The sequence below is a fragment of the Procambarus clarkii genome, chromosome 75 (assembly GCF_040958095.1).
Source record: "Procambarus clarkii isolate CNS0578487 chromosome 75, FALCON_Pclarkii_2.0, whole genome shotgun sequence".
Lineage (NCBI taxonomy): Eukaryota > Metazoa > Arthropoda > Malacostraca > Decapoda > Cambaridae > Procambarus > Procambarus clarkii.
In genome coordinates, this window is record NC_091224.1 from 15,584,733 (window position 1) to 15,612,434 (window position 27,702).

A 27,702-nucleotide genomic window follows, 5' to 3' on the forward strand; every position below is an offset into this window, starting at 1 on the left:
CCATCTCTTTTAAGGGTCTGAGCAGGTGGTGGAGTGGGTTAAGGCGTACCTGTTATGCCAGTTGCTGGAAGGCTTCTGTGCTGGCTAGGGTTCGAGTCTCCTGGTGGGAAAGTGTTCTAAAGTTGTATACTTCACTCTCGTGTTTAGGAGAGTTGTGCCTCATATATATATATATATATATATATATATATATATATATATATATATATATATATATATATATATATATATATATATATATATATATATATATATATATATAACTGAAAACTCACACCCCAGAAGTGACTCGAACCCATACTCCCACAACTGGTATGTACAGGGACGCCTTAATCCGCTTGACCATCACGACCGGACATAAGGAAGTGATAGCCGAAGCTATATGAACCACTTCCCCGCCGGCACTCGGATGGTAATCTTGGGCATAGCATTTTATCAAATCACCTCATTCTTTGGGGCACACGTGAGGAACACAAATGCAAACAAGCCTGAATGGTCCCCAGGACTATATACAACTGAAAACTCACACCCCAGAAGTGACTCGAACCCATACTCCCACAACTGGTATGTACAGGGACGCCTTAATCCGCTTGACCATCACGACCGGACATAAGGAAGTGATAGCCGAAGCTATATGAACCACTTCCCCGCCGGCACTCGGATGGTAATCTTGGGCATAGCATTTTATCAAATCACCTCATTCTTTGGGGCACACGTGAGGAACACAAATGCAAACAAGCCTGAATGGTCCCCAGGACTATATACAACTGAAAACTCACACCCCAGAAGTGACTCGAACCCATACTCCCACAACTGGTATGTACAGGGACGCCTTAATCCGCTTGACCATCACGACCGGACATAAGGAAGTGATAGCCGAAGCTATATGAACCACTTCCCCGCCGGCACTCGGATGGTAATCTTGGGCATAGCATTTTATCAAATCACCTCATTCTTTGGGGCACACGTGAGGAACACAAATGCAAACAAGCCTGAATGGTCCCCAGGACTATATACAACTGAAAACTCACACCCCAGAAGTGACTCGAACCCATACTCCCACAACTGGTATGTACAGGGACGCCTTAATCCGCTTGACCATCACGACCGGACATAAGGAAGTGATAGCCGAAGCTATATGAACCACTTCCCCGCCGGCACTCGGATGGTAATCTTGGGCATAGCATTTTATCAAATCACCTCATTCTTTGGGGCACACGTGAGGAACACAAATGCAAACAAGCCTGAATGGTCCCCAGGACTATATACAACTGAAAACTCACACCCCAGAAGTGACTCGAACCCATACTCCCACAACTGGTATGTACAGGGACGCCTTAATCCGCTTGACCATCACGACCGGACATAAGGAAGTGATAGCCGAAGCTATATGAACCACTTCCCCGCCGGCACTCGGATGGTAATCTTGGGCATAGCATTTTATCAAATCACCTCATTCTTTGGGGCAAACGTGAGGAACACAAATGCAAACAAGCCTGAATGGTCCCCAGGACTATATACAACTGAAAACTCACACCCCAGAAGTGACTCGAACCCATACTCCCACAACTGGTATGTACAGGGACGCCTTAATCCGCTTGACCATCACGACCGGACATAAGGAAGTGATAGCCGAAGCTATATGAACCACTTCCCCGCCGGCACTCGGATGGTAATCTTGGTCCTGGGGGACCATTCAGGCTTGTTTGCATTTGTGTTCCTCACGTGTGCCCCAAAGAATGAGGTGATTTGATAAAATGCTATGCCCAAGATTACCATCCGAGTGCCGGCGGGGAAGTGGTTCATATAGCTTCGGCTATCACTTCCTTATGTCCGGTCGTGATGGTCAAGCGGATTAAGGCGTCCCTGTACATACCAGTTGTGGGAGTATGGGTTCGAGTCACTTCTGGGGTGTGAGTTTTCAGTTGTATATAGTCCTGGGGACCATTCAGGCTTGTTTGCATTTGTGTTCCTCACGTGTGCCCCAAAGAATGAGGTGATTTGATAAAATGCTATGCCCAAGATTACCATCCGAGTGCCGGCGGGGAAGTGGTTCATATAGCTTCGGCTATCACTTCCTTATGTCCGGTCGTGATGGTCAAGCGGATTAAGGCGTCCCTGTACATACCAGTTGTGGGAGTATGGGTTCGAGTCACTTCTGGGGTGTGAGTTTTCAGTTGTATATAGTCCTGGGGACCATTCAGGCTTGTTTGCATTTGTGTTCCTCACGTGTGCCCCAAAGAATGAGGTGATTTGATAAAATGCTATGCCCAAGATTACCATCCGAGTGCCGGCGGGGAAGTGGTTCATATAGCTTCGGCTATCACTTCCTTATGTCCGGTCGTGATGGTCAAGCGGATTAAGGCGTCCCTGTACATACCAGTTGTGGGAGTATGGGTTCGAGTCACTTCTGGGGTGTGAGTTTTCAGTTGTATATAGTCCTGGGGACCATTCAGGCTTGTTTGCATTTGTGTTCCTCACGTGTGCCCCAAAGAATGAGGTGATTTGATAAAATGCTATGCCCAAGATTACCATCCGAGTGCCGGCGGGGAAGTGGTTCATATAGCTTCGGCTATCACTTCCTTATGTCCGGTCGTGATGGTCAAGCGGATTAAGGCGTCCCTGTACATACCAGTTGTGGGAGTATGGGTTCGAGTCACTTCTGGGGTGTGAGTTTTCAGTTGTATATAGTCCTGGGGACCATTCAGGCTTGTTTGCATTTGTGTTCCTCACGTGTGCCCCAAAGAATGAGGTGATTTGATAAAATGCTATGCCCAAGATTACCATCCGAGTGCCGGCGGGGAAGTGGTTCATATAGCTTCGGCTATCACTTCCTTATGTCCGGTCGTGATGGTCAAGCGGATTAAGGCGTCCCTGTACATACCAGTTGTGGGAGTATGGGTTCGAGTCACTTCTGGGGTGTGAGTTTTCAGTTGTATATAGTCCTGGGGACCATTCAGGCTTGTTTGCATTTGTGTTCCTCACGTGTGCCCCAAAGAATGAGGTGATTTGATAAAATGCTATGCCCAAGATTACCATCCGAGTGCCGGCGGGGAAGTGGTTCATATAGCTTCGGCTATCACTTCCTTATGTCCGGTCGTGATGGTCAAGCGGATTAAGGCGTCCCTGTACATACCAGTTGTGGGAGTATGGGTTCGAGTCACTTCTGGGGTGTGAGTTTTCAGTTGTATATAGTCCTGGGGACCATTCAGGCTTGTTTGCATTTGTGTTCCTCACGTGTGCCCCAAAGAATGAGGTGATTTGATAAAATGCTATGCCCAAGATTACCATCCGAGTGCCGGCGGGGAAGTGGTTCATATAGCTTCGGCTATCACTTCCTTATGTCCGGTCGTGATGGTCAAGCGGATTAAGGCGTCCCTGTACATACCAGTTGTGGGAGTATGGGTTCGAGTCACTTCTGGGGTGTGAGTTTTCAGTTGTATATAGTCCTGGGGACCATTCAGGCTTGTTTGCATTTGTGTTCCTCACGTGTGCCCCAAAGAATGAGGTGATTTGATAAAATGCTATGCCCAAGATTACCATCCGAGTGCCGGCGGGGAAGTGGTTCATATAGCTTCGGCTATCACTTCCTTATGTCCGGTCGTGATGGTCAAGCGGATTAAGGCGTCCCTGTACATACCAGTTGTGGGAGTATGGGTTCGAGTCACTTCTGGGGTGTGAGTTTTCAGTTGTATATAGTCCTGGGGACCATTCAGGCTTGTTTGCATTTGTGTTCCTCACGTGTGCCCCAAAGAATGAGGTGATTTGATAAAATGCTATGCCCAAGATTACCATCCGAGTGCCGGCGGGGAAGTGGTTCATATAGCTTCGGCTATCACTTCCTTATGTCCGGTCGTGATGGTCAAGCGGATTAAGGCGTCCCTGTACATACCAGTTGTGGGAGTATGGGTTCGAGTCACTTCTGGGGTGTGAGTTTTCAGTTGTATATAGTCCTGGGGACCATTCAGGCTTGTTTGCATATATATATATATATATATATATGTCGTACCTAGTAGCCAGAACGCACTTCTCAGCCTACTATGCAAGGCCCAATTTGCCTAATAAGCCAAGTTTTCTTGAATTAATTGTTTTTCGACTACCTAACCTACCTAACCTAACCTAACCTAACTTTTTTGGCTACCTAACCTAACCTAACCTATAAAGATAGGTTAGGTTAGGTAGGGTTGGTTAGGTTCGGTCATATATCTACGTTAATTTTAACTCCAATAAAAAAAAATTGACCTCATACATAATGAAATGGGTAGCTTTATCAATTCATAAGAAAAAAATTTGAGAAAATATATTAATTCAGTAAAACTTGGCTTATTAGGCAAATCGGGCCTTGCATAGTAGGCTGAGAAGTGCGTTCTGGCTACTAGGTACGACATATATATATATATATATATATATATATATATATATATATATATATATATATATATATATATATATATATATATATATATATATATATATATATATATATATATATATATATATATATATATATATATGTTGTACCTAGTAGCCAAAACGTCGTACTCGGCCTAGGCTCGATTTGCCTAAAGAGCCAAGTTTTCCTGAATTTATATATTTTTCAAATTTTTTTTCTTATGAAATGATAAAGCTATCCAATCAGTTTATTTGAATTATTATTAAATTAATATATTATATTAAGAACATACATTATTGAATTAGTTGTGTTAGATTAGGTTAGGTTAAGATAGGTTAGGTTAGGTTGGGTTGCTTTGGTTGGGTCATATATCTACGTTAGTTTTAACTCAAATTTAGGAAAATTAACTCATACACAATGAAATGGATATCTTTATCATTTCATTAGAAAAAAAATGAAAAAATATATAAATTCAGGAAAACTTGGCTTATTAGGCAAATCGGGCCTTGCATAGTAGGCAGAGAAGTGCGTTCTGGCTACTAGGTACGACATATATATATATATATATATATATATATATATATATATATATATATATATATATATATATATATATATGCAAACAAGCCTGAATGGTCCCCAGGACTATATACAACTGAAAACTCACACCCCAGAAGTGACTCGAACCCATACTGCCAGGAGCAACGCAACTGGTATGTACAGGGACGCCTTAATCCCCTTGACCATCACGACTGGACATAAGGAAGTGATAGCCGAAGCTATTTGAACCACTTCCCCGCCGGCACTCAGATGGTAATCTTGGGCAAAGCATTTTATCAAATTACCTCATTCTTTGGGGCACACGTGAGGAACACAAATGCAAACAAGCCTGAATGGTCCCCAGGACTATATACAACTGAAAACTCACACCCCAGAAGTGACTCGAACCCATACTGCCAGGAGCAACGCAACTGGTATGTACAGGGACGCCTTAATCCGCTTGACCATCACGACCGGACATAAGGAAATGATAGCCGAAGCTATTTGAACCACTTCCCCACCGGCACTCGGATGGTAATCTTGGGCATAGCATTTTATCAAATCACCTCATTCTTTGGGGCACACGTGAGGAACACAAATGCAAACAAGCCTGAATGGTCCCCAGGACTATATACAACTGAAAACTCACACCCCAGAAGTGACTCGAACCCATACTGCCAGGAGCAACGCAACTGGTATGTACAGGGACGCCTTAATCCCCTTGACCATCACGACCGGACATAAGGAAGTGATAGCCGAAGCTATTTGAACCACTTCCCCGCCGGCACTCAGATGGTAATCTTGGGCAAAGCATTTTATCAAATTACCTCATTCTTTGGGGCACACGTGAGGAACACAAATGCAAACAAGCCTGAATGGTCCCCAGGACTATATACAACTGAAAACTCACACCCCAGAAGTGACTCGAACCCATACTGCCAGGAGCAATGCAACTGGTATGTACAGGGACGCCTTAATCCGCTTGACCATCACGACCGGACATAAGGAAATGATAGCCGAAGCTATTTGAACCACTTCCCCACCGGCACTCGGATGGTAATCTTGGGCATAGCATTTTATCAAATCACCTCATTCTTTGGGGCACACGTGAGGAACACAAATGCAAACAAGCCTGAATGGTCCCCAGGACTACATACAACTGAAAACTCACACCCCAGAAGTGACTCGAACCCATACTACCAGGAGCAACGCAACTGGTATGTACAGGGACGCCTTAATCCGCTTAATTAGTTGAATATAGTCGTGGGGACCATTCAGGCTTGTTTGCATTTGTGTTCCTCTTTTCATGAATTAGTTTTCATGAATTAAGTTTTCATGAATTAATTGTTTTTCGACTACCTAACCTACCTAACCTAACCTAACCTAACTTTTTCGGCTACCTAACCTAACCTAACCTATAAAGATAGGTTAGGTTAGGTTAGGTAGGGTTGGTTAGGTTCTGTCATATATCTACGTTAATTTTAACTCCAATAAACAAAAAATTGACCTCATACATAATGAAATGGGTAGCTTTATCATTTCATAAGAAAAAAATTAGAGAAAATATATTAATTCAGGAAAGCTTGGCTTATTAGGCAAATCGGGCCTTGCATAGTAGGCTGAAAAGTGCGTTCTGGCTACAAGGTACGACATATATATATATATATATATATATATATATATATATATATATATATATATATATATATATATATATATATATATATATATATATATATATATATATATATATAAATATATATATATATATATATATATATATATATATATCCACATATATACACATATATATGTCATACCTAGTAGCCAGAACGCACTTCTTGGCCTACTATGGAAGGCCAAATTTGCCTAATTGGCCGAGTGATTTTTTTATTTTTAATAAATTGTTTCCAATTTGTTTATTTTAATTATTATTATTTTATTATATTAGGAACATAAATTATTGATGTAGTTGTGTTAGTTTAGGTTAGGTTTAGATAGGTTAGGTTAGGTAGGTTTAGGTAGGGTTGGTTGGTTCGGTCATATATCTACGTTAGTTTTAACTCAAATTTAAACAAATTAACTTATTCATAATGAAATAGACAGATTTATCATTTCATAAGAAAAAATTGAAAAATATGTAAATTCAGGAAATCTTGGCTTATTAGGTAAATCGGACCTTGCATAGTAGGCCGAGTCCGACGGCCTACAATATATATATATATATATATATATATATATATATATATATATATATATATATATATATATACATATATATATATATATATATATATATATATATATATATATATATATATATATATATATATATATATATATTTATATATGCGGAAAAACCACAAAGAAATGTGAAAGAGAGATGAACGTTTCGGCCTGTTAAAGCCGTTGTCAACATCAGACTGACTAGAGGAAGAGAGAGTGGATGCAGGCCAGCACCAAGGAACCTGACCAACCCATCTCTAGGGAAAGGATTACCAGAAACAGGAGAGGTCAAAGAGGATTAAGCGGTCAGAGAATAAGGTATAAGATTAAAGAAAAGCCTCATGAACACACAATAAATGAATATAAAATTGTAATGAGACATTGTAAGCCTCCCTTTCAGAGTGTTTTCTTAAACTGTTGTGCAATATTGTAACTTAAAACAGGGTCAAGTTTGTACATACCAGTACTAACATTGAGAAGATTTGGACATTGACTAATTAGCGTAGACTCAATTAAATTCCCTTCCACAAAGCCATTGCAATTGGCAATGCTTTTCGCCCCATCCCAATCCCTCCAAGAAAAATACCAATAGCAACGTAACGACCTCTTCGTGACCTCTGTCGACTTGATCAACATCTTTGATACGGTCAGCAGATATGGCATGTGGAAGTTAATGGGAACGTTTGGCTGTTCTGACCAAACCTTGTGATTGTCCGGCAGTTCCACGATGGCATGAGGCCGAAAGTACTGGACGATGGCATGAGGCCGAAAGTACTGGACGATGGAGATGAGTCAAAAGCCATCCCAGTTACGAACGGTGTGCAGCAGGGCTGAGTTCTCGCCCCAACACTCTTCAGAATGTACTCTCGGCAATGCTCACTGATGTCTTCCGTAATTGTCAGGATGTAAAACCCATCAGCTAAAGGATTGACGGTAGGCTGTTCAACCTCAAGCGCTAACAGGCTGTTACAAAAGTGAAGGAAACTGTCATAAGAAACTTCCTATTCACTAATGACTGCGCCTTCAACGCCACCACAGAGCAAATGATGCACCACGAAATGGACTGCTTCTCACAAGACTGCGACAACTTCGGTCTTATCACCAGCACTAAAAGGACTGAAGTCATATACTAACCGACGCCCGGAATACCCTACCAGGAACCATACATCACTGTCAAGGGTCAGTTGTCAACCTGCAGTCAGTTGACAACTTCACCTATCTTGGCACCATACTCTCAAAAGCGATGAACATAGAAGCAGAAGTCAACAACAGGATCGCCAAGGCCAGCGCTGCCTTTGGAAGATTCCATGAGAATGTCTGGGAGTGGAGGGGTCTCAGCCATACCACTAAACTGTAGGTCTACTGTGCAGTGGTTCTCACCACCCTTCTCTACACCAGCGTGACCTGGGCTGTCAACAGCAGACATGCCGAACAACTAAATACCTTTCACTTGAGCTGTTTATGCAGATTCCGCCACATCAGGTGGCAGGACAAAACCCCGGACATTGAGGTCCTGGAAGGGGGCCCGGTATTCTTAACGCCTTCACCCTCCAACAGAAAACTCAGGCCCGATGTGAGATACACAGGTCACATAACCCCTATTCATTTCATTCGGTTTTCCAGCATCAGTAATAATAAATGATTATGAATTGTAATACTTTCTGGTTCTCTTGTCTACTTCTAATATTGAAGTTTAATTAGTTCTTGATAACATTATTCGTATAAAGTATATCGACTAATTTAGTTAAGTTTATTTATTATGCATCTATCACCCATTCTGTGGGCGGTAGTGGAAAGGGGTTAAAGAGGAACATAATGGGTTCAGGGATGGACCCCCAAAATTCATTGAGCTAAACAAGTTACAGTCCTGATGAGATAGTTACAAAATTCAGTACACATCATCACATCAACAACAGGCTCGAGATTGACTACAAGTAGTCTTTTAGTCTCATCAGCTATATTCCAAATTAAAATGTTTACAAACTCTTTTATCTTGAAAATAAGCTGTGTGTTGTTGATTCATTGACAGCCAACGACGTTCAGGTTTGTGTGAATGATGTCACGTCGTCTCTGCCTCAACACCCAAATGGCAATATGTAAGACTATCATACGTAATATCGTTTACATAAAAGGTCAATCAAATATTAAGCACAAAAGAAGAGCCCTTTTTCACTAATCTACATATATAAATATTTTACTCACTGTTCTACACTTAGCACCTTTCAATAGGAGTGTGAATTATATAACTAGTGTGTGGTGTTTGGACCAATGAGACTCTTCGTTACAAAGCGCCTATTCATTCATACTCTAATCCATTAATACTACAACAAAAAACACCACATATACAACACTTCGAATTTTGGGTTACGAGCAGCTGAATCTAAAACAACAACAGCAACAACAAACACGGCTTTGACATTCTGCACGTTCCACGAAACAGAGGGGTAAAAGAACACATTTCCTGGACTGTACCTGCGCCTGGTTGACGCCGTAGACGGAGATCCAGGTGAAGTATCCCCCAATAACCAGCGACCAAAAGGTATGTCTGGTGGTGGGATCTGGATCGAAGTCGATCAGTTGTGTCCGGCCGCTCTCTGCGTTCCTGGCCCACACGGCGCTGAAACCACCGACATCTAGAGTTCCCTTGACGATGACGCATATAATACTGGCATACATGATCAGTGTCTGGAACAACCAATATAATTACTATTCATAGATGTTTTAAAAGTTAAATAAACACATAAATATATATATATATATATATATATATATATATATATATATATATATATATATATATATATATATATATATATATATATATATATATATATATATATATATATATATGTCGTACCTAGTAGCCAGAACTCACTTCTCAGCCTACTATGCAAGGCCCGATTTGCCTAATAAGCCAAGTTTTTATGAATTAATGTTTTTTCGTCTACCTAACCTACCTAACCTAACCTAACCTAGCTTTTTTTGGCTACCTAACCTAACCTTACCTATATATATAGGTTAGGTTAGGTTAGGTAGGGTTGGTTAGGTTCGGTCATATATCTACGTTAATTTTAACTCCAATAAAAAAAAATTGACCTCATACATAGTGAAAAGGGTAGCTTTCTCATTTCATATGAAAAAAAATATAGTAAATATATTAATTCCTGAAAACTTGGCTTATTAGGCAAATTGGGCCTTGAATAGTAGGCTGAGAAGTGAGTTCTGGCTACTAGGTACGACATATATATATATATATATATGTCGTACCTAGTAGCCAGAATGCACTTCTCGGCCTACTATGCAAGGCCCGATTTGCCTAATAAGCCAAGTTTTACTGAATTATTATATTTTCTCTAATTTTTTTCTTATGAAATGATAAAGCTACCCATTTCATTATGTATGAGGTCAATTTTTTTTTATTGGAGTTAAAATTAACATAGATATATGACCGAACCTAACCAACCCTACCTAACCTATCTTTATAGGTTAGGTTGGGTTAGGTAGCCGAAAAAGTTAGGTTAGGTTAGGTTAGGTAGGTTAGGTAGTCGATAAACAATTAATTCATGAAAACTTGGCTTATTATGCAAATCGGGCCTTGAATAGTAGGCTGAGAAGTGCGTTCTGGCTACTAGGTACGACATATATATATATATATATATATATATATATATATATATATATATATATATATATATATATATATATATATATGTCGTACCTAATAGCCAGAACGCACTTCTCAGCCTACTATTCAAGGCCCGATTTGCCTAATAAGCCAAGTTTTCATGAATTAATGTTTTTACGTCTACCTAACCTACCTAACCTAACCTAACCTAGCTTTTTTTGGCTACCTAACCTAACCTTACCTATAAATATAGGTTAGGTTAGGTTAGGTAGGGTGGGTTAGGTTTGGTCATATATCTACGTTAATTTTAACTCCAATAAAAAAAAATTGACCTCATACATAGAGAAAAGGGTTGCTTTATCATTTCATAAGAAAAAAATTATAGTAAATATATTAATTCAGGAAAACTTGGCTTATTAGGCAAATCGGGCCTTGAATAGTAGGCTGAGAAGTGAGTTCTGGCTACTAGGTACGACATATATATATATATATATATGTCGTACCTAATAGCCAGAACGCACTTCTCAGCCTACTATTCAAGGCCCGATTTGCCTAATAAGCCAAGTTTTCATGAATTAATGTTTTTTCGTCTACCTAACCTACCTAACCTAACCTAACCTAGCTTTTTTTGGCTACCTAACCTAACCTTACCTATAAATATAGGTTAGGTTAGGTTAGGTAGGGTTGGTTAGGTTCGGTCATATATCTACGTTAATTTTAACTCCAATAACAAAAAATTGACCTCATACATAGAGAAAAGGGTTGCTTTATCATTTCATAAGAAAAAAATTATAGTAAATATATTAATTCAGGAAAACTTGGTTTATTAGGCAAATCGGGCCTTGAATAGTAGGCTGAGAAGTGAGTTCTGGCTACTAGGTACGACATATATATATATATATATATATATATATATATATATATATATATATATATATATATATATATATATATATATATATATATATATATATATTATATATAAACTTTAAACACCACCCACCAGTGGGCCTCGAACCCAAATAGCACAACTACCTTCCCACGCTCCACATGCAGTGTTATCGAATGTTTGGCAACTCGCGAGTTGCCAAACATTCACGTGGCACGTCATTCACTTGGCACGTCCACTCACACTCCTCACTGTTCCTCACACTGCTCACTTCCTCACTATACTCACACTATTGGCGTGAGGCGCCTATTATTCCCTTGTATTCACAGTATATCACAACACTGGCATAATCACAGTTAACCACTAGACATATGAATATATTATTTAATAACTCCAGTATATATAGTTCACTTTATCAATATTTACAATAACGAGGTAACTCTAGGCACACAGCCTTACACTATTAATTTGTATATTTATATATATAACCTCTGGCACGAACTTATAATATAAATGACATGTAAATATAAATGTCCTCGTCACAGTAATCTCTTCATCAAACCACAGGTGCAATCACACACCATATATATATATCTCGTGAGAGCTCTATAGCATCTCCCTTCACAACTGTGTCTTACTAGAAACACAGACATTGGTGAGCCCTGCTCACGACATAGAAGATACTCTGGCTAATCGCTAACTAAAGGGGAATGGGAGGGAAAACTGAATTACCTACTTTCACCATAAATGATGTGGACCTCAATTTAACATCCTCTGTTGAGGGTTGAATTGAAGCTCCTGGTCCCAGCTCACGACTTGCTGTAGGGAACACCCCCACACACACTGATGTTCTTCCTAGGACCTCAACCAACACCCAAAAAGCACGTCTTCTCCATACTGCTTCTCTCTGCAGGCTCCGTGCTCCTCCACAACCTCTTGAAGGGTTGGAGTCGGTCTCCTGGCCATCGCCTCCTCCTCACAACTACGTCTGCAGTCCTTACTCCCGGCCACAGTCGCTCGTATTCCCAGCTAGTTTGTTCTTCTTCCTCATGGTGAACAGGCCCAGCCGCTACGTCATCACCCGACTGGTGAAACTGTACAGTCGTCCCTGACGTCACTGCCCAGGCTTCACTTTTGCTAAGCACCTGTCACTGGATCACTTGTTGCTCGTTTCCCGTCAATTCCTTCTTCTGTCCGCCTCACGGAGTTTACGAAGACCTCACAGGATGCTCGCAGACCACTGGTGATGCGTATATTCACCGGAGAGGGGCGATTACTGTCAGACTGACAGGACCCTCCCCTATCGCACGTCCGCCCTTGACGACGTGTCGTATCTAACTCCTGGTGCCACGGCGACGCACGGCCCGGACCTACCTCCAGTCATGACGTCACACTTGCCAGGGGCGTTTCTCATTCGCTCCCTGTACCACGTCACCGTTCTTGGCCAATCTGGTGCCACTGACGTCATAACATTTTGGCGCGAAAACGTAGGAGTCGGCGCCATCTTGGCATCCAAGAGGGCCTAAGTCACTGGCCAAAACACTCTTCTTTAGTTAATTTCTCTCCTATGCGAGAACACCTCATGCTCCCACATATGTCAAATTGTTCTCTGGAAGGCAGAGAACGTTCGGGTAAAGTAGATTTGACTCTTACAGCTGGCGTGGGAGAAATATATGGGGGGGAACACCGTCACATACCCCTCCCCTTAAAATAAGAGTCATATTGGTTTAGTGTTCTCGGGAAAGGACATCCGCTACCACGTTGTCCTTCCCTCTGATGTGCTTAATTTCTAAGCAGTATTCTTGTAGTAGTAATGCCCACCTTGTCAGACTCTGGTTGGAGTTTCTCATCTTGTACAAGACAGTCAGAGGGTTGTGATCTGTAAAAACGAGAACAGGCCTCGCCCCTCCTCCCACATACACGTCGAAGTGCTTTAGGGCCATTACTAAAGCCAAAGCCTCCTTTTCGACGGTACTATAGACACGCTTCACGAATTTCTTGGTGTAAAATGCGACAAGCCTATGTACCTCGCTCTTTTCCTGGGCCAACATGGCTCCTATCCCTACATCACTGGCATCTACATACAAAATGAACCTGGCTGTAAAATCTGGGGATATCAACACTTGGGCCTCTGTCAATAGGTTCTTCGTCTTCTCGAAAGATTCCTGGCAGGCCTCTCCCCACTTCCATCGTGTATTCTTAGAACTTTTCCATGATAGCGCATCCGTCAGAGGATGCGCTATCATGGAAAAGATCTTACAGAAACCACGATAGTATCCAATCATCCCAAGATTCCTCAGCAATTCCTTCCGTGTCCTGGGTATTGGGTACTCTCTAATAGCTGATACCTTGTGGTCCACAAGGGTAACCTCTCCTTGACCGATGACGAAGCCTAGGTATTCTAGATGGGCCTTCCCAAACTCACTCTTGGCTAGATTCACGGTCAGGTTAGCATCTTCCAGCCTCCTGAACAGCTCCCTGAGTCGCTCTAGGTGTGCCTCCCAATCGTCGGAGTACATTACTATATCGTCAATGTATACAGTGCAGCCTTCGGCTCCTCTCAGCCACTCGTTCATCATACGTTGAAAACAACTCCCGCTGTTCTTCATCCCGAAGGGCAACACTTTATACTGATACAGTCCATCTGGTGTCACAAAAGCTGATATCTTTCTAGCCTCGGGAGTTAACGAGATTTGGTAATACCCCTTGAGCAGGTCGACCTTGGACACATATCTGGCACTACCCACCTGATCGATGCAGTCACTTACCCTGGGCATGGGGTGGGAATCTGCCACAGTGATGGAGTTCACCTTCCTGTAGTCCGTGCAAAAGCGATATGTACGGTCGCTTTCTTAACCAGCAAACACGGGGAACTCCACTCGCTGTTGCTAGGCTCAGCAAGGTCATTCTCAAGAAGGTACTCTACCTCTTTCCTCATCAATTCTCGCTTCTCAGGGCTGACCCTATAAGCACTCTGTTTAATGGGCCTGGCGTCCCTCACCTCTACCTCGTGCGTCACACTCTTGTGGCGTCGGGGCATGTCGGTAAAAAGAGATGCATTCTCTCTCAACAGATCCGCTCTCTGTCTTTCTTCCAGGTGTTGAAGCTTGACTCCGATATTCTCCCAACTCTCCGCATTGGAGAGATGGGTGCCGTCCGCCCTGGACCATTTTCCTTCCTCTGCTGGAATCTCTTGATTCACCTGCACGCATAAGACCACTTTCTGCTGTAGTTCTCGTGGCATTGTTCCGTCCTGCACGGCGGCTCCTCCTTCTTCAGGGTAGAAAGGCTTCAAACGGTCAATGTGACACACCTGTGTCTTGCGGGGTCTGTCCGGCTTGCTGACTTCATAGCTTACTGGACCCAATCGTCTTAGCACCTTATACGGTCCCTCAAATCGTGACTCGGTCACACGGCTCTTCCCTGGCAGTAACACCATAACCTGGGACCCAACCTGGAACTCTCTTGGCGTAGCTTTCTTGTCGTACAACTCTGACATCTTTCGCTGCGCCTCCTTCAAATGCTTTCCTGCTAGCTCTTTCGCCAATGCGAGACGCTCCTTAAATTTCTGCACATATTCGCTGACCGTTCCCACGGTCACTCCTGGCGCCCATTGCTCTCTCAGCATGGATAGAGGACTCCGTACCTCATGTCCATATACCAGTTGGAACGGTGAGAAACCCAGTGACTCCACTACAGTATTCCGTATAGCAAACAATGCAGGGTACACTGCCTCATCCCACTCGGCTCCTCGTTCCACACAGAACACTCTCAGAATGGTTTTCAGTGTGGAGTGAAACCTTTCGATCGCCCCTTGCAACTGCGGTCGGTAGGGCGACGACCGAATCTGAGTTACTCCCCAATTCGACACGGTCTGTCTAAACCACTTGGACTGGAATACGCTCCCACAGTCCGTCTGGATTTCCCTGAGCATTCCCACCCAAGAGATAAAACGCTGCAACTGCCCTGCTACACCTTTTGACGTTAAGCATCGCATCGGGACTGCTTCCGGGAACCTTGTCGCCGCACACATGATGGTCATCAGGTAGGTGTTTCCCTTTCTCGTCCGTGGCAACGGTCCAACCCCGTCGACCAACAGACATTCAAACGCTGGCCCAGATGCAGGAACAGGGACTAATGGGGCCTTTGGTATCGCTGGTACATTCTTTCCTGCTCTGTGACAAGGTAAGCAAGTCTTACAGTGACGCCTCACATCGGCGTCCATACCCGGCCAGTAGAAATGGTCCCTGATCTTGCATAGAGTCTTGGTCACTCCCAGATTACCTGCAGAATCCTCAGAGTGCGACAGATCCAGCACTGCCGCTCTGCACTGGGCCGGCAACACTATCTGGTGCCTCATACCTAGTGATTCCTCTCTGGCCTCCATTCTCACAGGCCTCCATTGTCTCATCAGCATCCCATCTTGCAGATAACAATGTGTGGCACTCTCAGGACCAGCACGTCCTCCTTTGGCCTCCCGAATCAACTCTGGGAACTCCACCTGCTGTAACTCCCCCAGACGAGCGCGGTCCACCCCAAGAGAACTGGCGAGGGTCACCTGTAGCTCACCATCCAGGTTGCCTTCGCCCTCCACCTGTTCTCCGAGTTCCAGGAAGAGGTGATCGACCCCCAGGCTGTCAGACGTCTCTTCTTCAGCCCCATCAGATTCACTCACTCCAAGCTCGTTGCACCGCCTTGGGATCACAGCGCATACAGGGAACGCCACCTCGGCGATTCCCTTCCCGTTCCCACAGGCGTCTAATAATGCGCCTTTCTCTCTGTAGTGCTCCAAGCACTCCTCGCCCTTCACGAGGTTAGGGAGGACACATCTTCCACAGGTGTCATTCCCTTCGATGACTTGCGCCTCCATCTTGGGCATTGACGCGCAGACCCCTACCACTAGGGTCTAATAGCCATAATCAGAATCCAATGTTACCTTGTGCAGGGGCATCCTCACTGGGCCTCCCACAGTGGTCACAACAGCCACCCCCACACTGGTATTCTCATAACCCTCGGGGAACAGGGTTCTACTCACCAGGGTAAAATCAGCCCCGGTGTCCCTCAATATCTTCACAGGAACGGGTTCTGCCTCTCCCATCCTTTCCATCCCCTCACACACGAACGGGTGAATTTTCTTCTCCACACTTGGTACTGACTCACCCCGCACGTTCTCGGCCACTTGGTCCTCCATCCTAACGAAAGCAACGTTCCCACGCTGGTTAGGGCGTTTGCAATCCCACGCGAAATGTCCATATCCTCCACAGTTGTAGCAGCGGACCCTTCTTGGCGGTGACCTTCCACCACCTCTCGCCCTGGCAACACCACCAGAGACCGTCGCTCCATGGGTCTTCCTCGCGCCTTCCGTCGTCTCCCTTGTAGCGTCCCTCGGCACAACAACAGATCCGGCACTCTCAGCTAGGGGCTTCTTGACTGGTTCCACAGAACTTTTCAGTCCCCTACCGTCTCCACTCGAGAGGTGGGACTTGGGAGAACTCGTTCCTGTCCTCCATCCGTCCGTCTTCCTAAAACCACTCCCATAGCCAGAGTACACCGGCGGCCTGTGCAGTCCCTCTGTGCATGGTCGCAAGGCTTCCTCCAACATGTCGGCTCTGTCAGCAGCAGCCCTCAGGTCTTTTATGTTCGCCTCCTTGACTCTAATCCTGATCTCAGGAGAGAGCACGGACATAAATTTTTTCATGACCATTAGCTGTTTGATGTCCTAAGCTGATTTAGCTCCTTCAGCTTTCAACCACTTCAGAAATCTTCTTTCCATGTCCCTCGCCGTCTCTGCATAAGATTTACCTGGCGAACGGGTACATTCTTCAGCTTGGCTTCCAGCTCGCGCTCCTCCCATCTCAGCTGTGCTTCTCGTTCTTCACGCTTCAGCTGTGCTTCTTGTTCTTCACGCTGCAGCTGTGCTTCTCGTTCTTCATGCTTCAGCTGTGCTTCATGCTCACGCTCTTCCCTGCGCAGCTGTGCCTCCAGCTGCAGCTTCAACATCTCCAGCTTGACGCTGCGCCGGCTGCCGATGGATCCCCTACTGCTTCCACCAATGCAAAAATTCTCCCTTGCACTGGCAGGTGTCTGTGGCCGTTCCTCCCTTGAAGCCTCATCTCGGGCCTTGAGCTGTGCCACAATCTCAAGCCTCCTTTCTCCCACTTTGGAGGATCTCAACTGGATTCCAAAGTGGTCAGCTATTAACTGCAGCTGCACCTTGGTGCAATCCTCCAGCACCTGTTCATCCCTGGTGTCAATAAACCTTGCTACCTTCTCGTCCTCCATACTTGTGCTATGAGTGAATACCTGTTACCTGTACCTAATTCCTTTGGCCACTATCAAGCACCACAATCGTAATCGTAATCCTGGCGAGGTGGCCAATGTCGGGGTGTCTCTCTCTCTAGCCAGTCACCACCAAGTATTAGTAGTGATAAACGTTACTTACTGTAGCCCCCACGGGTCTGCACTCGATCCTCACGGTGCCACTATTCACCAGGAGAGTCTCTCAGTCTGTCTCCGGCTGGCCTCGTAGCCTAAAGATGAGTGAGAACACGATCACTTCACTTGATCATGTGCCCGCCCTGACAGAGGCCTCTACCACTCACTATAGGTCGCCAACTGGTGTTTACCGTGTCCAGTAACACCTCAGTGGAATAGTAGTAATATAGTAGTGGCCCCAGGGAATACTAATCAATTTGAGGCGCCTATTATTCCCTCGTATTCACTGTATATCACAACACTGGCATAATCACAGTTAACCACTAGACATATGAATATATTATTTAATAACTCCAGTATATATAGTTCACTTTATCAATATTTACAATAACGAGGTAACTCTAGGCACACAACCTTACACTATTAATTTGTATATTTATATATATAACCTCTGGCACCAACTTATAATATAAATGACATGTAAATATTAATGTCCTCGTCACAGTAATCTCTTCATCAAACCACAGGTGCAATCACACACCATATATATATATCTCGTGAGAACTCTATAGCATCTCCCTTCACAACTGTGTTTTACTAGAAACATAGACATTGGTGAGCCCTGCTCACGACATAGAAGATACTCTGGCTAATCGCTAACTAAAGGGGAATGGGAGGGAAAACTGAATTACCTACTTCCACCATAAATGATGTGGACTCGTCCTCTGTTGAGGGTTGAATTGAAGCTCCTGGTCCCAGCTCATGACTTGCTGCAGGGAACACCCCCACACACACTGATGCTCTTCCCAGGACCTCAACCAACACCCAAAAAGCGCGTCTTCTCCATACTGCTTCTCTCTGCAGGCTCCGTGCTCCTTCACAACCTCTTGAAGGGTTGGAGTCGGTCTCCTGGCCATCGCCTCCTCCTCACAACTACGTCTGCAGTCCTTACTCCCGGCCACAGTCGCTCGTATTCCCAGCTAGTTTGTTCTTCTTCCTCATGGTGAACAGGCCCAGCCGCTACGTCATCACCCGACTGGTGAAACTGTACAGTCGTCCCTGACGTCACTGCCCAGGCTTCACTTTTGCTAAGCACCTGTCACTGGATCACTTGTTGCTCGTTTCCCGTCAATTCCTTCTTCTGTCCGCCTCACGGAGTTTAGGAAGACCTCACAGGATGCTCGCAGACCACTGGTGATGCATATATTCACCGGAGAGGGGCGAATACTGTCAGACTGACAGGACCCCGTATCGAACGTCCGCCCTTGACGACGTGTCGTATCTAACTCCTGGCGCCACGGGTCACACGGCCCGGACCTACCTCCACTCGTGACGTCACACTTGCCAGGGGCGTTTCTCATTGGCTCCCTGTACCACGTCACCGTTCTTGGCCAATCTGGTGCCACTGACGTCATAATATTTTAGCGCAAAAACGTAGGAGTTGGCGCCATCTTGGCGTCCAAAAGGGCCTAAGCCACTGGCCAAAACACTCCTCTTTAGTTAATTTCTCTGCTATGCGAGAACACCTAATGCTCCCACTTATGTCAAATTGTTCTCTGGAAGGCAGAGAACGTTCGGGTAAAGTAGATATGACTCTTACAGCTGGCGCGGGAAAAATATAAGGGGGGGGGAACACCGTCACAATATATATATATATATATATATATATATATATATATATATATATATATATATATATATATATATATATACATATATATATATATATATATATATATATATATATATATATATATATATATATATATATATATATATATATATATATATATTATTAAATATGACCGAAAAAGTAAGATTAATAATTCTAACACGAATTTTCTCAATCTTTCGTACATTACGCTTCACTGTTGGAGGTAAATCAAAAAACACTTCTCCAAAATTCATTTTTATTTCTAGTCTGACGCGACACGGGCGCGTTTCGTAAAACTTATTACATTTTCAAAGACTTCACAAATACACAACTGATTAGAACTTACGTATCTCTGCTATTATATCTACATTTGAGTGAGGTGGGAGGGATGATGTGGCATATAGTGATGTGGCATTAACACAAGACAGAACATGAGGGGATATTAATAGGGTATTAAAAGTATCAACACAAGACAGAACAGAAACAATGGGTATTGAATAGAAGTGTTTGTAGAAAGCCTATTGGTCCATATTTCTTGATGCTTCTATATTGGAGCGGAGTCTTGAGGTGGGTAGAATATAGTTGTGCAATAATTGGCTGTTGATTGCTGGTGTTGACTTCTTGATGTGTAGTGCCTCGCAAACGTCAAGCCGCCTGCTATCGCTGTATCTATCGATGATTTCTGTGTTGTTTACTAGGATTTCTCTGGCGATGGTTTGGTTATGGGAAGAGATTATATGTTCCTTAATGGAGCCCTGTTGCTTATGCATCGTTAAACGCCTAGAAAGAGATGTTGTTGTCTTGCCTATATACTGGTTTTTTTGGAGCTTACAGTCCCCAAGTGGGCATTTGAAGGCATAGACGACGTTAGTCTCTTTTAAAGCGTTCTGTTTTGTGTCTGGAGAGTTTCTCATGAGTAGGCTGGCCGTTTTTCTGGTTTTATAGTAAATCGTCAGTTGTATCCTCTGATTTTTGTCTGTAGGGATAACGTTCCTATTAACAATATCTTTCAGGACCCTTTCCTCCGTTTTATGAGCTGTGGAAAAGAAGTTCCTGTAAAATAGTCTAATAGGGGGTATAGGTGTTGTGTTAGTTGTCTCTTCAGAGGTTGCATGGCTTTTCACTTTCCTTCTTATGATGTCTTCGATGAAACCATTGGAGAAGCCGTTATTGACTAGAACCTGCCTTACCCTACAGAGTTCTTCGTCGACTTGCTTCCATTCTGAGCTGTGGCTGAGAGCACGGTCGACGTATGCGTTAACAACACTCCTCTTGTACCTGTCAGGGCAGTCGCTGTTGGCATTTAGGCACATTCCTATGTTTGTTTCCTTAGTGTAGACTGCAGTGTGGAAACCTCCGCCCTTTTCCATGACTGTTACATCTAGAAAAGGCAGCTTCCCATCCTTTTCCGTCTCGTAAGTGAAACGCAGCACGGAACTCTGCTCAAATGCCTCCTTCAGCTCCTGCAGATGTCTGACATCAGGTACCTGTGTAAAAATGTCGTCAACATACCTGCAGTATATGGCCGGTTTCAAGTTCATGTCGACTAAGACTTTTTGCTCGATGGTACCCATGTAGAAGTTTGCAAACAGGACACCTAGGGGAGAACCCATGGCGACCCCATCTACTTGCTTATACATGTGCCCATCCGGGCTCAACAAAGGGTGCCTCTTTAGTACAAGCTTGGAGTAGTTTCCTCAGAATACTTTCTGGCATGTCAAGAGGAGTATAGGCTGGATCACGATACACTCTGTCGGCTATCATTCCGATTGTCTCGTCCACAGGTACGTTGGTAAACAGCGATTCTACGTCCAACGAGGCTCTTATCCCTGTGGCCCGTGTGCCCCGCAGTAAGTCCACAAATTCCTTTGGAGACTTCAGGCTGAAGGCGCAAGGAACATAAGGAGTCAGCAGGCCGTTGAGTCGCTTCGCCAGTCTGTACGTGGGTGTGGGTATCTGGCTAATGATTGGCCGAAGTGGGTTTCCAGGCTTGTGCGTCTTGACATTTCCATACGCATATCCAGGTTTATATTCCCCAATGATCTTTGGCAGGTGGAGTCCGGATTTCTTGGCGTTCACAGTTTCGATCAGTTTGTTGACCTTTGCTTTTAATTCGGCTGTAGTGTCCTTCGTTACCCTTTGGAACTTAGTTTGGTCAGAGAGTATGATGTTCATTTTCGCCAGATATTCGTCTTTTTTAAGAATGACATATATTGGCGACTTGTCACCTCTCCTGACAACTATCTCCTTGTTCTCACGAAGGCTTTTAGCTGCCGCTTTAAGCTCGGGGGACAGTATGGTGCTTCTGTAGTTGCCTCGATTCTTTCCTCCTTCTGCAATAAGTTCTGCTTGTAAGGTATCTTTGGTAGTGACCTTCTTTTGTGTCTCGAGGTCGAATATGTCGTCCAACAGAATTTCCAACTCTACTTTCCGGGCCATTTCACTCGGTCTGGACATAACATGACAGTTTATGCCCAGGTTTAGGAGAGTGACTTGGTCCTCAGTGAGGTTAATTCCTGCAAGGTTCAGGAAGCCATCTCTTGGTCGTGGAATTGCCATAGGTCCTCCATATAATGTTGTTAGTTTCTTGATAATCCTTGTTTCAGTGCTGAGGTGATGTTGGTTTGTGAGGATGTCGAGGTGTTGTTCAATGCGGGTACATTATATGGAGGACCTATGGCAATTCCACGACCAAGAGATGGCTTCCTGAACCTTGCAGGAATTAACCTCACTGAGGACCAAGTCACTCTCCTAAACCTGGGCATAAACTGTCATGTTATGTCCAGACCGAGTGAAATGGCCTGGAAAGTAGAGTTGGAAATTCTGTTGGACGACATATTCGACCTCGAGACACAAAAGAAGGTCACTACCAAAGATACCTTACAAGCAGAACTTATTGCAGAAGGAGGAAAGAATCGAGGCAACTACAGAAGCACCATACTGTCCCCCGAGCTTAAAGCGGCAGCTAAAAGCCTTCGTGAGAACAAGGAGATAGTTGTCAGGAGAGGTGACAAGTCGCCAATATATGTCATTCTTAAAAAAGACGAATATCTGGCGAAAATGAACATCATACTCTCTGACCAAACTAAGTTCCAAAGGGTAACGAAGGACACTACAGCCGAATTAAAAGCAAAGGTCAACAAACTGATCGAAACTGTGAACGCCAAGAAATCCGGACTCCACCTGCCAAAGATCATTGGGGAATATAAACCTGGATATGCGTATGGAAATGTCAAGACGCACAAGCCTGGAAACCCACTTCGGCCAATCATTAGCCAGATACCCACACCCACGTACAGACTGGCGAAGCGACTCAACGGCCTGCTGACTCCTTATGTTCCTTGCGCCTTCAGCCTGAAGTCTCCAAAGGAATTTGTGGACTTACTGCGGGGCACACGGGCCACAGGGATAAGAGCCTCGTTGGACGTAGAATCGCTGTTTACCAACGTACCTGTGGACGAGACAATCGGAATGATAGCCGACAGAGTGTATCGTGATCCAGCCTGTACTCCTCTTGACATACCAGAAAATATTCTGAGGAAACTACTCCAAGCTTGTACTAAAGAGGCACCCTTCTTGAGCCCGGATGGGCACATGTATAAGCAAATAGATGGGGTCGCCATGGGTTCTCCCCTAGGTGTCCTGTTTGCAAACTTCTACATGGGTACCATCGAGCAAAAAGTCTTAGTCGACATGAACTTGAAACCGGCCATATACTACAGGTATGTTGACGACATTTTTACACAGGTACCTGATGTCAGACATCTGCAGGAGCTGAAGGAGGCATTTGAGCAGAGTTCCGTGCTGCGTTTCACTTACGAGATGGAAAAGGATGGGAAGCTGCCCTTTCTAGATGTAACAGTCATGGAAAAGGGCGGAGGTTTCCACACTGCAGTCTACACTAAGGAAACAAACATAGGAATGTGCCTAAATGCCAACAGCGACTGCCCAGACACGTACAAGAGGAGTGTTGTTAACGCATATGTCGACCGTGCTCTCAGCCACAGCTCAGAATGGAAGCAAGTCGACGAAGAACTCTGTAGGGTAAGGCATGTCCTAGTCAATAACGGCTTCTCCAATGGTTTCGTCGAAGACATCATAAGAAGGAAAGTGAAAAGCCATGCAACCTCTGAAGAGACAACAAACACAACACCTATACCCCCTATTAGACTATTTTACAGGAACTTCTTTTCCACAGCTCATAAAACGGAGGAAAGGGTCCTGTAAGATATTGTTAATAGGAACGTTATCCCTACAGACAAAAATCAGAGGATACAACTGACGATTTACTATAAAACCAGAAAAACGGCCAGCCTACTCATGAGAAACTCTCCAGACACAAAACAGAACGCTTTAAAAGAGACTAACGTCGTCTATGCCTTCAAATGCCCACTTGGGGACTGTAAGCTCCAAAAAACCCAGTATATAGGCAAGACAACAACATCTCTTTCTAGGCGTTTAACGATGCATAAGCAACAGGGCTCCATTAAGGAACATATAATCTCTTCCCACAACCAAACCATCGCCAGAGAAATCCTAGTAAACAACACAGAAATCATCGATAGATACAGCGATAGCAGGCGGCTGTTTGCGAGGCACTACACATCAAGAAGTCAACACCAGCAATCAACAGCCAATTATTGCACAACTATATTCTACCCACCTCAAGACTCCGCTCCAATATAGAAGCATCAAGAAATATGGACCAATAGGCTTTCTACAAACACTTCTATTCAATATCCATTGTTTCGTGTTCTGTCTTGTGTACGAAATACGAAATACGAAAGATTGAGAAAATTCGTGTTAGAATTATTAATCTTACTTTTTCGGTCATATTTAACAATATATATATATATATATATATATATATATATATATATATATATATATATATATATATATATATATATATATATGTCGTACCTAGTAGCCAAAACGCAGTTCTCAGCCAACTATGCAAGGCCCGATTTGCCTAATATGCCAAGTTTTCCTGAATTAATATGTTTTCTTTAATTTTTTTCTTATGAAATGATAAAGCTACCCATTTCATTATGTATGCGGTCAATTTTATTTTATTGGTGTTAAAATTAGCGTAGATATATGACCGAACCTAACCAACCCTACCTAACCTAACCTAACCTATCTTTATAGGTTAGGTTAGGTTAGGTAGCCGAAAAAGTTAGGTTAGGTTAGGTTAGGTAGGTTAGGTAGTCGAAAAACAATTAATTCATGAAAACTTGGCTTTTTAGGCAAATCGGGCCTTGCATAGTAGGCCAAAAAGCACGTTCTGGCTACTAGGTACGACATATATATATATATATATATATATATATATATATATATATATATATATATATATATATATATATATATATATATATATATATATGCAAGTATTCTTGTTCAACATTTCTCTTGTTAGAGTAATGTCATGGGCTTGTCTCATGTGATTCCCAGGGGCACCAGATTGAAGATGGCATGTCAAACGCCTCGTCAGCTTGGTCGACGTCCTCGTCGTTATGACGTCGACCAAGCTGACGAGGCGTTTGACATGCCATCTTCAATCTGGTGCCCCTAGGAATCACATGAGACAAGCCCATGACATTACTCTAACAAGAGAAATGTTGAACAAGAATACTTGCATAATAGACAAAACCCAAGATTCAAGAATATATATATATATATATATATATATATATATATATATATATATATATATATATATATATATATATATATATATATATATATATATATATATGTCGTACCTAGTAGCCAGAACGCACTTCTCAGCCTACTATGCAAGACCCGATTTGCCTAATAAGCCAAGTTTTCATGAATTAATTGTTTTTCGACTACCTAACCTACCTAACCTAACCTAACCTAACTTTTTCGGCTACCTAACCTAACCTAACCTATAAAGATAGGTTAGGTTAGGTTAGGTAGGGTTGGTTAGGTTCGGTCATATATCTCCGTTAATTTTATTTCCAATATAAATTTTTTTACCTCATACATAATGAAATGGGTAGCTTTATCATTTCATAAGAAAAAAATTAGAGAAAATATAATAATTCAGGAAAACTTGGCTTATTAGGCAAATCGGGCCTTGCATAGTAGGCTGAGAAGTGCGTTCTGACTACTAGGTACGACATATATATATATATATATATATATATATATATATATATATATATATATATATATATATATATATATATATATATATATATATATATATATATATATATATGTCGTACCTAGTAGCCAGAACACACTTCTCAGCTTATTATGCAAGGCCCGATTTGCCTAATAAGCCAAGTTTTCATGAATTAATTGTTTTTCGACTACCTAACCTACCTAACCTAACCTAACCTAACTTTTTCTGCTACCTAACCTAACCTAACCTATAAAGATAGGTTAGGTTAGGTTAGGTTAGGTAGGATTGGTTAGGTTCGGTCATATATCTACGTTAATTATAACTCCAATAAAAAAAAAATTTACCTCATACATAATGAAATGGGTAGCTTTATGATTTCATAAGAAAATAATTAGAGAAAATATATTAATTCAGGAAAACTTGGCGTATTAGGCAAATCGGGCCTTGCATATTAGGCTCAGAAGTGCGTTCTGGCTACTAGGTACGACATATATATATATATATATATTGTGACGGTAACGCGTTGGTGTTCGGCTGTTTAAGGCTAGGGGTATGGCCTCGTCACATAGTTATAAAAAAAAATAGAAAAACTGGAACTTCGTCTGTGGTAAGGTAAGGAGAAGACACACAAAACACAAGTAAATTTTAACAATGAAATTTTAATTACGTTAAATAAATCAAAACATGAAAAAATGGACAAACCAATTCTTATAATAAAATCAATCAATCAAAATAATAAGAATAATTAAATGACACAATGAAAAGTTACGTTAAGATAAAATAACAAGAAGTGCAATACAAAACTAAATGGGAGGTGCTGGAATATTGGCTTTAAGCTACCACCTCTCTCAGTACACGCTAACGTCTAGCCGGGAGGAGTGGTAACCACGAAAGCACAGAATATTCTGAGGTCTGAGGTCGTGGCGACCCCAGACATCAAGTAGTATGGGGGGGCGAGTGCAGTTGCAGCCCGGCCGGCGACCAATCAGCGGAGCCGGTAGCGATCAACAGGTAGTTTGGCGGTTTGAGTCTGAACAGGTGTCTCTGGCTGCAACGTTTTGCGCTCTGGCAAACCTTGGAGATGTTGTTGTCGTTATTGGACATTTCTTCCATAGTAGTTTTATATAATTTCAATGACGTAATGGTGGAGGGAAGAGCAGGCTCAATCTCTTGAAGGAGATTATCGTCACAACTCTCCCCCGAAGCCTGCGGTTCTGGAAGAAGTACGTCGTTATGTGGTGGAGTAATGGATGGAGTCGCTTCTACTTCATAAACTCTGGAGAGATCATGGGCTAAGATGTTGTCAGACTCTTGGTATAGCGTGTCTCCAGGTTGAATTTCTGCAGTTAGCAAGCCCATAGTAGAAGACGTTGAGATGAGAAGTGGGCGTGCTGCAGGAGGTGTAGGGTGGTGTGGTCCGTGTTGATGGTGGACCGAGCACTTTTCAGGTGTGGAGTGAAGTGCTGAAGCTTCAGGATGAGGAAGAGTAGCTCCTTGCCAATTGTTCCGTAGATCCTTGTAGCAGTAGTCGCTGACAGGTGTATTCTTCTCGCCTCGTTGCTGCATCACGACACCACCAACGTCGGTACCATTGGCGTCGACATGGAGGATGAAGGGCTTATCTGACGAGGTGAGAGTGGAATTAGAAGAGGGCAAAGGAGCACGATTATTATCCTGAAAGCATTTGGGAAGATCATTAAGGATTTCGGAATTAGAAAGCGCCGACTCCTTGTCAGTGCTTTCGGGAGGAGAAGCTGGGATGGTCTCACTGTGGATGTAGGGT

At 43.2% G+C, this 27,702-nt stretch overlaps 1 protein-coding gene across 1 annotated transcript in view; it reads right to left on the reverse strand.

Moving 5' to 3' along the window:
• Nucleotides 1-27,702, reverse strand: part of LOC123771803 (sodium-coupled monocarboxylate transporter 2) — a 211,933-nt gene that overhangs the window by 137,417 nt on the left and 46,814 nt on the right. The window contains exon 5 of the mRNA XM_045764531.2: nucleotides 9,632-9,844. Coding sequence (XP_045620487.2) covers nucleotides 9,632-9,844 — 213 coding nt within the window. The remainder of the gene's footprint in view (nucleotides 1-9,631; nucleotides 9,845-27,702) is intronic.